This window comes from Eucyclogobius newberryi, unplaced genomic scaffold (assembly GCF_026437365.1).
Source record: "Eucyclogobius newberryi isolate DKJ021-1_F unplaced genomic scaffold, fEucNew1.0.hap1 SCAF_18, whole genome shotgun sequence".
In the NCBI taxonomy this organism is placed as follows: domain Eukaryota; kingdom Metazoa; phylum Chordata; class Actinopteri; order Gobiiformes; family Gobiidae; genus Eucyclogobius; species Eucyclogobius newberryi.
The window spans coordinates 30,023,756-30,038,872 of NW_027315812.1; the positions used below are offsets into that span (position 1 = coordinate 30,023,756).

The following is a 15,117-nucleotide window of genomic DNA, read 5'->3' on the forward strand; positions in this document are numbered from 1 at the left end:
TTTCTTTGTTAGATATGTGGTGTGTACACTGACACAAAGATGAGGCAGCAAAATGGAGTTTTCCAGTTTAATGGTTTGCTCTGTTCAAGATATATACATACAGACAACGCGCCATATTTCATTACCAGCGTATTACCTCGTACTTATGCAAATGCGCACAACTCACTGTATGATACATTCACGGACAGTCTGTACAAATGCTTAATGCTGCCGTAAACATTTCAAGATAGATAGTAAAATTAAAAGAAAAAGAAACATTAACAAACACAATAATAGCCATATAGGCCTTTGATATAAAGTTTTAGCATAAACGACACTGTGTAGAAAAAGATTCAGTTATGATCATATGGACAATGTTTTTGGGAAAAACAGACAAAGATTTTTCAACCCTCATCCAAGAAATGTAGAGTAAACTATAATGCAAAATAACCCTTCATGTTACACTATCATGTTATTGTAGCGCTTCATTTGTGAGGCTTGTGGAAATGCTTCAAGTATACCAAACCAGTATTTTCCTAACTGAACCTTTTGACTTCATTAATAGGCTGGTGGGCAACAACAGGTCCACCTGGTCTACATCTCAGCACCTCCATTCACTCTGGAAAACCAGGGCTGCAAAGCACCAGAGGTGAGGATTGTACCACATCCAGTTAAACACACTGTAGATAAGGATGTTTGAATTGGTGAGGAAAATGCATTGTGTTGTTGCTTATTATTATTAATGCTTCCAGCCCCATGGCTGAGCAGCACTCCTGATGGTGGCCTGCCCAGGGTGCTTTGTGTGGAGGGACAGTTTGCCTGCAGTTTCTTTGGCTGTGTAGACTCAGCACAGGTCTGTGATGGCAGACAGGATTGCCTGGACGGATCAGACGAACAACAGTGTGGTATGTACAGTAGCTCTGTGGGTGAAGGCCTCTGAGAGGACTAGTCAATATACAGTGCTGTAGGTTATCTATGATAAGCTTCTTTTTTTCCCCAGGAAGCACAGCCCATCCCCCGTTGACTCCCAGATTGCCCAGTCCATGCTCTCAAAAGCAGTTTTCGTGTGGCAGTGGGGAGTGTGTGCACCTGGACCACAGATGTGACCTGCAGCAGGATTGTGTGGATGGCTCTGATGAGAAGGACTGTGGTAGGTTCCAGAACACTGTGAGAATGTGAGTCATCCTTTGCTCATTGTTCCGGTTTTCTTGTCTCCTGCAGTGGACTGCATCATGTCTCCATGGACCTCCTGGAGCCAGTGCAGTGTGTCCTGTGGCCTGGGCTCTCTGTTCAGGCAGAGGGACATCTTGAGGGAGGCCCTGCCCGGAGGAGCCTGTGGAGGGGCACAGTTTGACAGCCGTGCCTGCTTCCCCCGAGCTTGCCCAGGTATGACTCCTGCTTTAAAACATGTCCTGCTCCTCTCTTCATGTACTCACTGACATCTTGTGTCACTGTAGTGGACGGTCACTGGTTGACCTGGACAGACTGGGCACAGTGTGATGTGGAGTGTGGTGGCGGCCTCACACACAGGAACAGAAGCTGTTCTCCTCCAAAGAATGGAGGCCAGAACTGTGAGGGCATGAGCCAGCAGAGCCAGAGCTGCAACAACCAGCCCTGCATCAAGGATGTGGGCACGCAGACAGGTGAGGCTACACACAACTAAGCATTAACATTGTTTAAAAATATCATACCAGCTGATTTCCTCTTAAACTCCAGACTAAAGCTGTTTCACTATCATTAAAATGAGAAATAGGGACCAACAAAATAAAAATTGTTAAGGCCTATTAATTTAAAAAAAAAACTTTTGATTTGAATGGAAATAAATGGTTTATAGCCTTCTTTTTACAATTTGCCAGCTCAGGCGCTTGTTAGTTCCCTTTTTATTACATACTGGACAAAAACAAAGTTTTCTTCTCTGCTCATCCCACTCCTCTTTCTAATTCTGTTTTTTCTATGATCAGGTTGTACGAATGGTATGGTGCTGGTCACAGAGACAGACTGCCAGAGGGCAAAGGTCAAACCCTGTCCTCCCACATGCTCTCAACAGGGTCAGACCGGCAACTGCACCAGTAAATGTGTGGCAGGTACAGCTCCTTTATGTTTTAATTTTGATACATTGGTGTTAAGAGTATATGTGTCTGACCGTGGATAAAGCAGGTACATGTCTACCCGGAGACATTGAGAGTTATTCACAGATTCTGAAAGTGTGAATTCAAAGCTTTCCAATGACGTCCCACTCATGCACATCTGATAACAATTATGTCCTGCATTCTAAATGAGCTGTAAAATCTAATGTAAGTAAATGTTGTGCAGGATGCCGATGTCCCCAGGGCCTGTACCTCTTGGACGGTCGATGTGTGAATTCAGCTCAGTGTGGCTGTGTGTGGGGCAACCACAGTCTGCATGCAGGACAGGTGGTCAGGAAGGACCAGTGCACCACATGGTGACACACACAATCTATTTCAACACTTTTCATGTACAATTATACATCTCATGTACCTGACTTGTACAGCTAAACTTTTTTTCTCTTCAGTTTGTGCAGAGATGGGCGGGTCAAGTGTAATACCAGCAGCTGTGACCAGAGCTGTCATTGGTCATCCTGGTCGTCATGGACACCGTGTGGTGTGACGTGTGGACTGGGACTGCAGCAGCGCTTCAGGTAAGTGTGGGCAAACTCAGGTTTGTTTGTTTCTGAGTGTGTCTGGATGGATGGAACTTGCATCCTTAGATGTATATGGGACATTGTAACTTCAAAGTGGTTGTTCTCATCCTCACTATCCAAACTATGTATTTAAATATAGTTCATTTATTTTTATTTATTTAACTGGGAGTTAAAGTTTCAGGCCGAGCGACTCGCCAGTTCGGCTGCGGTTGTATATTTCCAAGTGGTTCTAAGTACAGATGTTCCGATAGTTCCTGGCGTAATGCCAACAGGTGATCCGACCATTGTGCTACTCCATGCAGTTCTGCTATATGCAGTTCTGCGCCTCTCCATCGGTGTCAGGCCTCACCTGCTTCACATAGCTGCCTGTGACCCGGACCAGGATTGAGGTGTACATCTCCACCTAAGAGCATGAGCACCAGTAGTGCTTTGGATGCATGCACTCGGTCTTGCCTTGAAGCTGGTCTGTTGGCATTACTTCTTTATTCTCATTGCTTTTACACCAGGATGACGACAATAAACAGACGTCTTGGTGTTTTGTTCATTTATTGGAGAAGTAGTCCAATCTAGATGTTACGAATGCATGGATAAGTTTTCAAGTTCAACATCGCTTTCTTCAGGTTTTGGCTATATTGTGCAAATGGAAATTTATATGTGCTTTAAATGAGAGCTCCTGGTCAACTGAGACTCAGAGGTTTCTTACAGTAGAACTGGAGGCTACACAGACATTGTCCAGTGTGACTATCTGCTCAGATAAAGCGTCTCGTAGATGTTTAGGGCCCAGCACAATGACTTGGTTTTTTCAGGGTTAAGAAGCAGATAGTTAAGTGTCATTCAGGCTTTTATCTCCTTCACACAAGCACTAAGTCTGTCTACTTAATCGCTCTGATCGGGTTTCATTGATAAATACAGCTGAATGTCATCTGCATAGCAGTGGAAGTTAATTGTATGCTTTCTGATAATGTTACCTAACGGCAGCAGATAAATTGTAAACATAATTGAATCAAGTACTGAACCCTGAGGCACACCATAGGTTACTTTAGAGCAAGATGAGGAGCTCTGGTTTACATTGACAAATTGGTACCTATCAGATAAATAGGATTTAAACCAGCTGAGGGCTGTTCCTCCGACACCTTCATCACACTCTAACCTCTGCAGTAGAATGTTGTGGTCAATGGTCTCGAACGCTGTGCTGAGATCCAACAGAACCAGGATTGAGACCAGTCCATCGTCAGCAGCTAATAACAAATCATTTGTGACTTTAACTAGTGTAGTTTCAGTGCTGTGGTGGGCTCTGAACCCTGACTGGAAAACTTCAAATAAGTTATTGTCCTGTAGGTGGCGACAAAGCTGTTTTACTACAACTTTTTCAAGGATTTTAGAGACAAAGGGGGGCTGGAGATTTGAAATAGGTCTGTAGTTTGCCAAAACATCAGGATCTAGGTTAGGCTTTTTCAAAAGGAGTTTAACCACTTTCTAGTGAAGTATTTATTATATTAAGAATAGTCTATAATTAGGGGGAGAATGTCTTTGAGGAGTCTGCTTGGAATCGGGTCTAGGATACAAGTTGAGGTTTTAGAGGACATAATGGCTGAGGTTATCTCTGCTTGATCAACAGCTGTGAACCTTTCTAAATTTACAGATGGATTTATATGGGACATTAGTTTTACAGCTTGGGCAAGTTCAGGGCTAATAGTTGGAGTAATTTAATCTAATCTATCTTTGATTGATTTTATTTTATTGTTAAAAAATAGGAGGAAATCATCAGAGCTGAGAGAAGCTGGGATTGAGGGCTTCACTGCGCTGTGAGAGTTTATTAGCCTGGCAAAAGTGCTGAAAATAAATCTAGTGTTACTTTTGTTAACTTCTATTAGATTTGAATAGTATCTGGTTTGGGCCTTATAGGACAGTAGGCAGCTTTTTCACGCTTTTAAGGATTCTTCTGTGTGGGAGCGACGAAATGATCCTTCCAACTTTCTAACTCTTTGTTTATGTGAACGCAGTTCTTCGTTGTACCATGGGGAGGCGCCTTTTTTGCCTAATGACCTTCTGTTTTAACGAAGCTGCAGCATCAAGTGCAGACTTCAAGGAATTCATACAAATTGGTCACTTACCCTGGGACTTTTCCCAGCAGGATCACATGACATGTCACTGTATATTGGCTCTATAATTTCTTTGAACTTTGAGATAGATTTTTTGGATATTGCCCTTTTCATTATAACTTTATTATGTGGGGATAATCCATCCATCCATCTTCTTCCGCTTTATCCGTGGCCGGGTCGCGGGGGCAGCAGTCTAATCAGGGACTCTCAGACTTCCTTCTCCCCAGACACTTCCTCCAACTCCTCCGGGGGGATCCCGAGGCGTTCCCAGGCCAGCCGAGAGAAGCCGAGAGACATAGTCTCTCCAGCGTGTCCTGGGTCTTCCCCGGGGCCTCTTCCCGGTGGGACATGTCCGGAACACCTCCCCAGGGAGGCGTCCAGGAGGCATCCGGAACAGATGCCCGAGCCACCTCAGCTGGCTCCTCTCGACGTGGAGGAGCAGCGGCTCTACTCCAAGCTCCCCCCGGAAGAAACTCATTTCGACCGCTTGTATCCGCGATCTTGTTCTTTCGGTCACTACCCAAAGCTCATGACCACAGGTGAGGGTAGGAACGTAGACCGACCGGTAAATAGAGAGCTTTGCCTTTCGACTCAGCTCCCCCTTCACCACAACAGTCCGATGCAGCGACTGCATCATTGCAGCCGCTGCACCGATCCGTCTGTCGATCTCACGCTCCATCCTTCCCTCACTCGTGAACAAGACCCCGAGATACTTGAACTCCTCCACTTGGCAAGGACTCCCCACCCACCCGGAGAGGGCAATCTCGGGTGGGGATAATCTTTAAGAATAAACTGAAAGGTAATTAGGAAATGATCTGACAATATAGGGTTTTGAGGGAAGACAATGAGGTCACTAATCTCTATTCCATACGTTAGGACAAGATACAGAGTGTGCTTATGACTGTGAGTCGTTTATTTACATTTTGAGTGAAACCAATGCTATCTAACAAGGCGCTGAAGGCATTACTGTGAGAGTTATCACTCACGTTCACGTGGATATTAAAGACTCCAGCTATAACTATTTTATCCCAGGCTAACACTAAGTTTGATGTAAAGTCAGAAAACTGTTAAAAACTGAATAGGGACCAGGAGGTTGGTAGATAACTATGAACAAAACTCCTTTTTGGTTTCAAATGTGTGAAATGTATTTTTTAATTTTAGGACTTGTGAGTAGGCTTGAGTGTAAGATCACTACCACACCACCACCTCGGCCTGTGCTCCTGGAGGTCTGAAAGAAAACAGGGGTGGGTGGGGTGGACTCATTTAGTCTGACATAATCATCTTGTTGAAGCCAAGTTTCAGTTAGAGCTAGAAAATCTATGTTATAGTCACTAATTCATTCATTAACTAAAACTGATTTTGAGGAAATTGATCTAATGTTTAGCAGTCCACATTTTATATGCTTATTTATTTGTTTTGAGGGCACCAACTAGATGGCTGTACAATTCAGTATTGATCCGATTGGGCAGGGGACCAGAAAATATTACGGTATCTGACATCGACTTTGCCAATTCACACACCGCATCTATTTGCCTTAGATTTCCTTTGATGTCCCCCATTCAGGCCCCTGGGTAACACTTAATGCGAGCAGTAGCTGTTAGCTTCACGTCTCTAACTGTTGAACTTCAAATTACTAGAGTGTTACAAGTCCATTCAGCGGGCTTGTGATCGCTGAGGGGAGCAAACCTATTGTAGACGGGAAGCTCACGGTGCGCTACGGTTTGGCGTTTAACGCCAGATATGTACTGGTTAAGGGGATTATAAACGGAAAGGTTTTTACTCTTTTGATTGTATACGCTCCACCAGGGAGTGATATTACTTTCTATGCTAATGTCATGGACCTGATTGCAAACCACTCTGAGGGAACTCTAATTTGTGGTGGTGATTGGAATCTTTGCATTCAGCCTAAATTAGACATGTCAAACTCAAAGAGATGGAGGAACGATTCCGTATCTTGTTGAAGAATGTAGGATTGATTGACATATGGAGGGAAATGAAGGGCGCGCCAATATACCATATTTTCTGCACTATAAGGCGTACTTAAAAGCCTTTAATTTTCTCAAAAAAAGACAATGCGCCTTAAAACCCAGTCGGCCATATATATGGATTAATTCTGGTTGTGCTTACTGACCCGATTTTTTGTGGTACACGTTTTGTTTTGCTTAAAGGTTGAATGGACGATTTTTTTTACCCAAATCTGAGTCTCATTTCCTCGTGGACTGACAATTAGTCCTGCCACGTATCAATCATAAAATGCACCTACCGCTCACCTGCAGCCTCGTCCAGACGTCCATTGCGCCTTTAATGCACCTTATATATGAAAAATTATCGAAAATAAACCATTCTTTAGTCAGTGTGCCTTATAATCCAGTGCGCCCTATATTGCGGAAAATACGGTACCCATTTTTCTAATCTGCATACAATCTATTCTAGAATAGATTACTTTTTTGTTCTCAATAAAGACCAATCTAAAAAAAACAAAGCAGATATGCGCATATATACACAATTGACCTAAATGATCATGCTACTCTCAAAAAGAAAGACACTGTGGCGGTTCAATGCCAGCCTGCTTAATGACCCTTTGTTTAAGGAAAGAATGTCCAACAATATCAAGACTTATCCGGAGGAAAATTATACCAGGGAAATTTCTCCACCCATCCTTTGGGATGCTTCCAATATGAAGCTCAATGGAAAAATATTGAAATTAATGTTCAATTCAATTGAATTTGTTTTTGTAACACCCAAAATCACATTGCCTCTGAGGGTTGTGTCGGGGGTTCCCATACAGGCCTTACTGGCAGATGACAAGCAGTTGAGTCATTTGGGGGGATGGAGAACCCTTGGGTGAAATATTTTCTTACAGCATGGAAGGAGCTAATCAATACTTAACAAAGATGTTAAAATGTTAAACTGGCTTGCTTACGATCAAAATTTCACAGCTAACAGCACAGACTCAAGATTCAAAGTCTGGACAACAAAAGGTATGAAGGTCTTTTACCAAATTGTAAAGGAGAATCATTTGAAGAACTTTGATTAGTTGAAAAAAACTTTTTTACAGATAAGGAATTATTGTAACCAGAAATGAAAAAGAATGATGACCACCATAGCCTTTTGACTAAAACATTTATTTAAGTTTATAAATCTGAACTTTCAAAGGAAATAATATCTAAACTGTATAAATGTATTAACAATCTGGACAGTCACTCTACTTACTACATTAAGGGTAAATGGGAAAGAGAGAGTCACTTTATTCTGGTTGATGAAGAATAGGAAAGTATATGTACTTTGGAGAAGCACAGGATCACGTGTTTGGAGGAAATTCTGTTGGAAGAATGTGCCTTTTTTCTTCATAACCCCGAGTCAAAGTGCCCATTACTCACAGGGAAATGCCAACTGTTGGAGAGGATGTGGCAGCCAGAAGGCAAACCACTATCATGTGTTTTGGGATTGTCCTATTGTTTACAAGTATTGGGCTGAGATTACCAAAGCCTTAGAGCCAAAGAAAATTTTTGACATCACCATTCTACTGGATTTCAGAATAATGCATTTTGGCCTCAGGACTCCTGCCATGGATACAACCAGCAGCTATCTCTGGAACATTCCCCTGGTTGCAGCATAAAAGGCAACCACAAAAAAATGGTTGACACAAAACACACCGACAATCATTTACTGGACAGACATAATAATGGACATTCGACAAATGGAAAAAAATCACATTCAGACTCAATTTGAAACTGGACCAATTTTACGGACTGGGCAAAGTGGGACATTTGTTCGGGGTCAGTTGTATTGTAGTTTTTATTGATTTGTGGGATGTCTTTTGATTTATGTCTGTTTTTCTTTCGTCATGTTTTTTTTTTTTTCCACGTTTGTATATCTTGTTTCAAAAAACAAAAAGAAGTTTTGAAAAGAGTTAACTTGAAGAGTTATCTAGAGTTAAGCATATTTACTCTGGATAACACATATATATGTGTGTCCTTAGGTCTCCGGTGGTTCCTGCAGGGGCGCTTCACGTTCAACCCTGTCCTGGAGACTCCACCCAGGCCCGTCGCTGCTTGATTCCCTGTGCCGACGGTAGGCTGCAACTCTCCAACGCTGCACCAGATCTTCTGAGTGGAAAACATTTGCTTTACTCTAAATCAGTGGTTCTTAACCTTTTTGGAGGTACTGAACCCCACCAGTTTCATAAGCTCATTCACCGAACCCTTCTTAATTGGAAAAATAAGATATGATTTTTTCAAATTAAAAACATAGATATTTATTTTACTGGTGCACAAAATGAACTGTGCATCAACTGGTGCCAAGACTTTACCCAGAAAGGTGGGCTCTGATTCAGTTTAAAATATTAAGAAAGAAATCACAAGACGTCTCAAGTCGACTACTGAGTGCACCAAATTCCCTCCAGCACAGATATACAAAGCGGGGCGTGTCATCACAAATCATATGAGTCGGATGTGTGGCTTGACCTCCGCCAAACCCCTGAGATTGACTCACCGAACCCCTGGGGTTCGATCGAACCCAGGTTAAGAACCACTCCTCTAGATATTGTTTTATTCTCATCATCATCTGACTCGTATAGGTCTTTTACTTAACAGAAATAGTATTGTTCTTTTGAAGTAGGCAGGCAGTTTGGTGACAAAAGATTAGCTGTTGGAATAATTGTGAGAATATGGAAGAGGCTAAAGATGACTGTCAATTTGGACTGGGGCTCCATTCAAGATTTGCAAGAAGGGGTATCAATGATGATAAGAAAGGTGAGGAATCACCCCAGAAATACACTGAAGGAGATTGTCAGTGACCTGAACAGAACTGGGACCACAGTTTCAAAGGTTACTAGCAGTAAAAACAAAACGCCTCATTATTTCAAATCATGCATCGCAGGGAATGTTCCCTTGCTTAAGTCAGCAAGGAAACAGGGACTGTCCAGGCCAGTCAGAAGTTTGCCAATGACCATCTGGATGATCTAGAGGAGTCATGGAAGAAAGTTATGTGGTCAGATGAGACCAAAATAGAACTTTTTTGGAAAAGAATGAGTACCAGTGGTAGAGTGCTCTTCGTTTGATCCGAAGGTCGGCGGTTCGAATACCGGTCTCTCCTGGTGGAGCAGTCAGATCCACTGGCCCGCAGGTTAGCAGTTAATCCAATTTACCCCCAGTATCTGTGAACATCTTGTGTGTGAATGTGTGTGTGTGAATACGTGGCTGGTTCCTTGATGTAAAGCTCTTTGAGTATCTTGACAGAAAAAATGTGACAATTTTTTATTTACCCCAAGATCACTACTGTGAAGAATGGGGGAAACATTATGCTTTGGGGTACTTTTCTACACAGGGAACAGAACGACTGCACCGTTTTAAGGAGAAAATTAATGGGACTGTGTATTGTGAGATTTTGAGCATCAACCACCTTCCCTCAGTCAGAGCACAAGATGGGTCAAGAATGACAGAAAACGTTTGACCTCTGTAATTGTAAACAAAGGTTTCTGTACTAAATATTAACATTGATTTTCTCAGGTGTTCAAATACTTATTTGCAGCAATAACATACACATCAATTAATTAAAAAAAAAAAACATACAATGTGCTTTAAGGAAGTTTCCGTCTGTCACAGTGGAAATGCACTTACGATGAAAATTTCAGACCCTTCCATAATTTATGAGTGGGAGAACTTGCAAAATCTCAGGGTGTTCAAATTAGAGTATGCCACAAACCAACTGCTGGGCTAAGGCTTAAATTCTACTTGGGATTTGTATTTATTTTTTTACAATGCAACAAGCCTCGATGATTTACAGTATGTTTTACATTTGTAACAAATTTGTAGGATAGATATTGAGGGATGAGTAACCAAAAAGGATACCGTGCCTTCAAATGCTAGTCAATTTAAAGTAAATGGTTTGAACAATTAAACTTTTACTTTTTTTTTTCTTAATGTATGTAAATGTACTGTCCTTTTGAGCACAGGCATCCCTGACGGACAGAGTCAATGGACACCCTGGTCAGAATGTAGTAAGACCTGCTTCAGTCACGTGGACGATGTAGGTGTCAGACGTAGGTTCCGCAGCTGTAACCACACCACCGGCTCTCTGAACCACACACAGAGCTCTTGTGAAGGAGACACTGAGGAACAAGAGCCCTGCAACACCTTCCGCTGCCCAGGTATATGTCATTGAATTTAAGCTTTGCTTAAAATACTTAGAGTTACACTTGTCAGATGCAACAGAAAAGTGTTGCACAATTGCAGCGCACGCGTGGGCGAAAACAGGACTTTAGAAGCTCTATTGCATAATCACTCTTATTTTTCATTATCAAACACAGCAAGCAATACATCATTTTAAATAAGATTATTTTCTCAACAAAACGAACATGTCCTTGATTTACATTGAATAATACGCCCCAATAAGCAATTACTAATAGTTTGTGATAAAATCTCAACTTTTCCTAACACATGTATTACCTTGCTGTTTATGACGGACTCAACGGCGTTCAAACCATCTGTAGCTGTACTCGTTCTGTCCGTAGGAGTCCACAAAAAAACAATATCCACTTGTATTTTTCCTGAAGTAATCCCATTTGAAGAAATTGTCCAGATTGTTCACAACTAACATTTCTCTGTCCATAACAAATGACCTGTTTGAGTTCATAATATGTGACGTAGCAGCGTAAATGCCGGTACATGTCAGCCTCGGTGAAACTGAGATAAACCGGTTTTTAGGTTTTTTTCCCCAAATTTGTGATTTTCATTTCATTTTTGCATTATGTGAAAGTTGAAGTTATAAAGGAGCCCCGCCGTGCTTCAGATAACAGTATTCAATACCTTAAAAGTACACATTAAGCTGTTAAAAATGGGTAGTTTTTGTGTGCAGCGCGGGGGCGTTACCCTTTTTTCAGCACGTACTGTTGACATTTTTCCACCAATCAGCTGCGAACCACATGGCTACAGCTGTCCTCCATGTACTGTTCATGCTCCTCATGCAGTTGGGGGAGAGGCCGTGTTTTATCCTCTCAGAGACTCCAGACTTTCTCCAGAGATGATTCCCTGGACTACATTGCAACGGAACTGAGGTACTTTTACTCTAAAGTATTGCTTGCTGTGTTGTGTTGTGTTGCTTTAGCATCGTCACTTTTGCCTCGAGACAGAGCAATGCTAAGCTAACATGCTGCTTCAGTGCACTCTACGTTATAAATACGGGCTTGAATTTAATGTGACCACTTTCTGAATAATTAACATCACGTACTCTCTTGAAACTAGCTGTTTTGGGATGGTGTAATGTCTGTATCTTCGTGTTTTTTGCTGTTTTTTACTGTAGCCCGCGTTAGCCGCTTTAGCTTGCTACGTTCCAAGCTAGCACCGGGCCTGTTCTTTGTTCCTGGCTTCAGCATAACAAATACGGGCTTGAATTTAATGTGACCAGTTTCTGAATAATTAACATCACGTAGTCTCTTGAAACTAGCTGTTTTGGGATGGTATAATGTCTGTATCTTTGTGGTTTTTTACTGTTTTTTACTGCCGCGTTAGCTCGTTTCAAACTCCTTTACAGCTTCGACTTTGCACAGCAGGTACTATTTATTACACATCATTTACTTACCTTCACTTTATTAAATGTACAATAAAGTGCAAATGCAGAATAGCAATTATACAGTATGAATAGACATAAATTTCTTTATCACACGCAATAATGTCACATTCAGGTGCATATAACTGATGTAAATAGTGTTTATTAGGCCCGAGCGCCACAAGCTGGCGAGAGGCCTATTAATCTCGTAAGGCCGTGCGAAGCACGGCTGCGAAAGTGCGCACTTCCAAACACTCACTAACGCACTCGTTCACTCACGCACGCCCCGTGCATACTAATTAGTAGTAGGAAAATGGAACATTACCGTTGTAAACGGGCGAAGCCCGTGCAAAAGTGCGCACTAAACGAGCACCTTACATTCGCGGTCGTCATCCCCTTATAAAGCACTCATTTGCGCTAAGTAGCTCACGAATACGTTCCCCATCTCTTGCATGTTCCGTGCATATAAGCATGTAATGCAAAAATTGAACATTATTACTGTATAGAGGGCCAAAAACACAAAGTGGGCGGAGCCCACTCAAAATTAACGAAAGTACCCGTCAGTGACCAGGGACCCACACCATGAAGTAGGAAAGCGCTCGCGCTTTCCGAAAATGTATAGTTTATGATATTTGAAAAATGGGAAACATTGTTTTCGCATCAGAATATTATTCTTTCTTCTTCTTTCTTCTTCTCGGGACCAACCCCCCTATTTTTCACCCAGTGAACATTGACGAAAAGTCACAAAAATTTGCACACCTCTAAAAATGGTGCCTCTCTACATTCTGGCTATTTCCCTTTTCTAAAATAAAAAAAATTGGCGCGTCAGCGCCCCCAAATGTACCAAAAATGCATTGAGATAGGAAATGACCCAAAAAAAATCTGATCCTAGAATCATGAAATTTGGCGCAGAGGTAGATGGTGACAAGAGAAGTAAAAAATATTATTACGGCAACGCCGTCCACCCAACCAAATGTCGGCCATATTGGTTCAAAAATGGCTAAGCATGACTCGGGAGTTTTTCCAAACGTCTACTTTTACGAACTCCTCCCAGGGCGTTGGCCCTAAAAAGCTGAAATTTGGTGAAAATGCTACTGAGGAGTGGGACATCAAAAGTTATTCAAATTACATTGATACCTGTCACGGTCTCTGTGCGACGAAGCCGCAAACTGTAGCTAGAATTTCAGAAATCTCCCAAATTTAACATTTCTGCCGTTTGCACAGATAAAGTCCGAATTGCGTCAAATTAGAATCAGTTGTTAAACTCTTTGCCCTAAACCTACTTGAAGTGAAATAAATGAATTTGGCACCACAGCGCCCCCTACAGATTTTATATGGAGGTTAAATGTATAGTTTTGCGAAATTATATGAAATTTGACACACAACTCAATTTTGGCATCCTGATCAAAAAAGTCAATGAGACCCATGTCATAATTGTTACGGCTTTGCCGTAGCGATGACCAAAACCTCCCATGTTATTCCAATGGGGAAATCGCCAGAACATGTTTACACTTTAGACTTTCACAAACTCCTCCCAGGGCGTCAGCCCTATCAACGTGAAATTTGGTGAGACTCATCTTCAGTGGTGGACCATCAAAAGTTATCCACATTTTTATTCAAAGAGTCACGGTGTCTGTGCGGCAAAGCCGCACATTTTGCCAAGAATTCTAAATAAAATTGCTTTTTGAATGGTAAAACAAAGGAGAAGATGTGACAGCGTCACAGATTCAGCAGTAGGCGTACTAAAAGGACAATTGGGGCGCGTTAGCGCCCCCTCCTCTTGCGGCGTGGCGAGGGCCGATCATTGCCGCTTGCGGCTATATTTCTACCATTATTATTAGTATCATTTTGTCTTGCGCTAGCTGTTTTTATTTTATCTTTATTTTCCCCTCCATTCCTTATTGAGAAATGAGAGGTTCTGTCTATAGGAGATTTTGTTTATAAGAGTTATTCTATTAAGAGTGTTTTTTAAACTCTCCCTCTGTCTTCTACAGATACACTGTACGCGCGCGCTCTGAGCGAGGAGGCGAAGCGCGCGCTCTGAGCGAGGAAGCGACGCACTTTCTCCCCTGATTGTGGCTTTGGACTTATCAAGCAAGCATACATGAAGACCAGGGTTGACACTTTGGAAGACATCACTGAGGTTAGTTTATATTAATTGACTACTGTAATGTGTAAACATTAGCCTGGCAAAACTTCAGTGCTGCTCTCTGTTCTGCTTAAGATATGTTTCTTCAAATGTCACATTGTCTTCATCTAATTCCTTCCGTCTCTCCCTCTGTCTTCTACAGATACACTGTACATGCGCGCTCTCAGCGAGGAGGAGACCCGCGCTCTGAGCGAAGAGGCGAAGCGCGCGCTCTGGGCTCAGCTACTACGCAATTCAGCTGTTCTGCCTCCGGTTGACAATCTCCATGTCCTGGTCCCACCTGGACTGAACATTGACAGGCAGACCCATCTATCCTATTGCACTACATAACTTTATACCTTTATATTTCATTATGTACATTACATGCTGTTTAGTGCTCAGTGTTCAACGTTTTGTTGTTTGTGTTGCACTGAATCACCTGTGAATTATGTTTATCGACAAATGGCAATAAACCCTATTCTGATTCTGATTCTTTGATGCTATTCAGGGCCTTTTGTAATCCAAGTATTTCCATTTTAATATAGTAACTTCTAATTCTGATTAGATTCCAGTTCACATCATTAACACTCCTCTTGAGTCTTTAGTGACAGCTGTAGGGGAAGGTGGTGTCAGTGTGACAGGGAGAGGGCTTATCTCAATGAGATGCAAATGAGCCCCCCTGTGACTCTGGGCTCACT

The 15,117-nt window shown here is 42.1% G+C and overlaps 1 protein-coding gene across 1 annotated transcript in view; it reads left to right on the top strand.

Annotated features, from left to right (window-relative positions):
• sspo (SCO-spondin) overlaps nucleotides 1-15,117 on the top strand; it is a 391,282-nt gene that overhangs the window by 246,007 nt on the left and 130,158 nt on the right. The window contains exons 55-64 of the mRNA XM_072450444.1: nucleotides 545-628; nucleotides 732-884; nucleotides 980-1,129; nucleotides 1,201-1,365; nucleotides 1,437-1,622; nucleotides 1,941-2,063; nucleotides 2,293-2,422; nucleotides 2,513-2,638; nucleotides 8,726-8,817; nucleotides 10,700-10,894. Coding sequence (XP_072306545.1) covers nucleotides 545-628; nucleotides 732-884; nucleotides 980-1,129; nucleotides 1,201-1,365; nucleotides 1,437-1,622; nucleotides 1,941-2,063; nucleotides 2,293-2,422; nucleotides 2,513-2,638; nucleotides 8,726-8,817; nucleotides 10,700-10,894 — 1,404 coding nt within the window. The remainder of the gene's footprint in view (nucleotides 1-544; nucleotides 629-731; nucleotides 885-979; nucleotides 1,130-1,200; nucleotides 1,366-1,436; nucleotides 1,623-1,940; nucleotides 2,064-2,292; nucleotides 2,423-2,512; nucleotides 2,639-8,725; nucleotides 8,818-10,699; nucleotides 10,895-15,117) is intronic.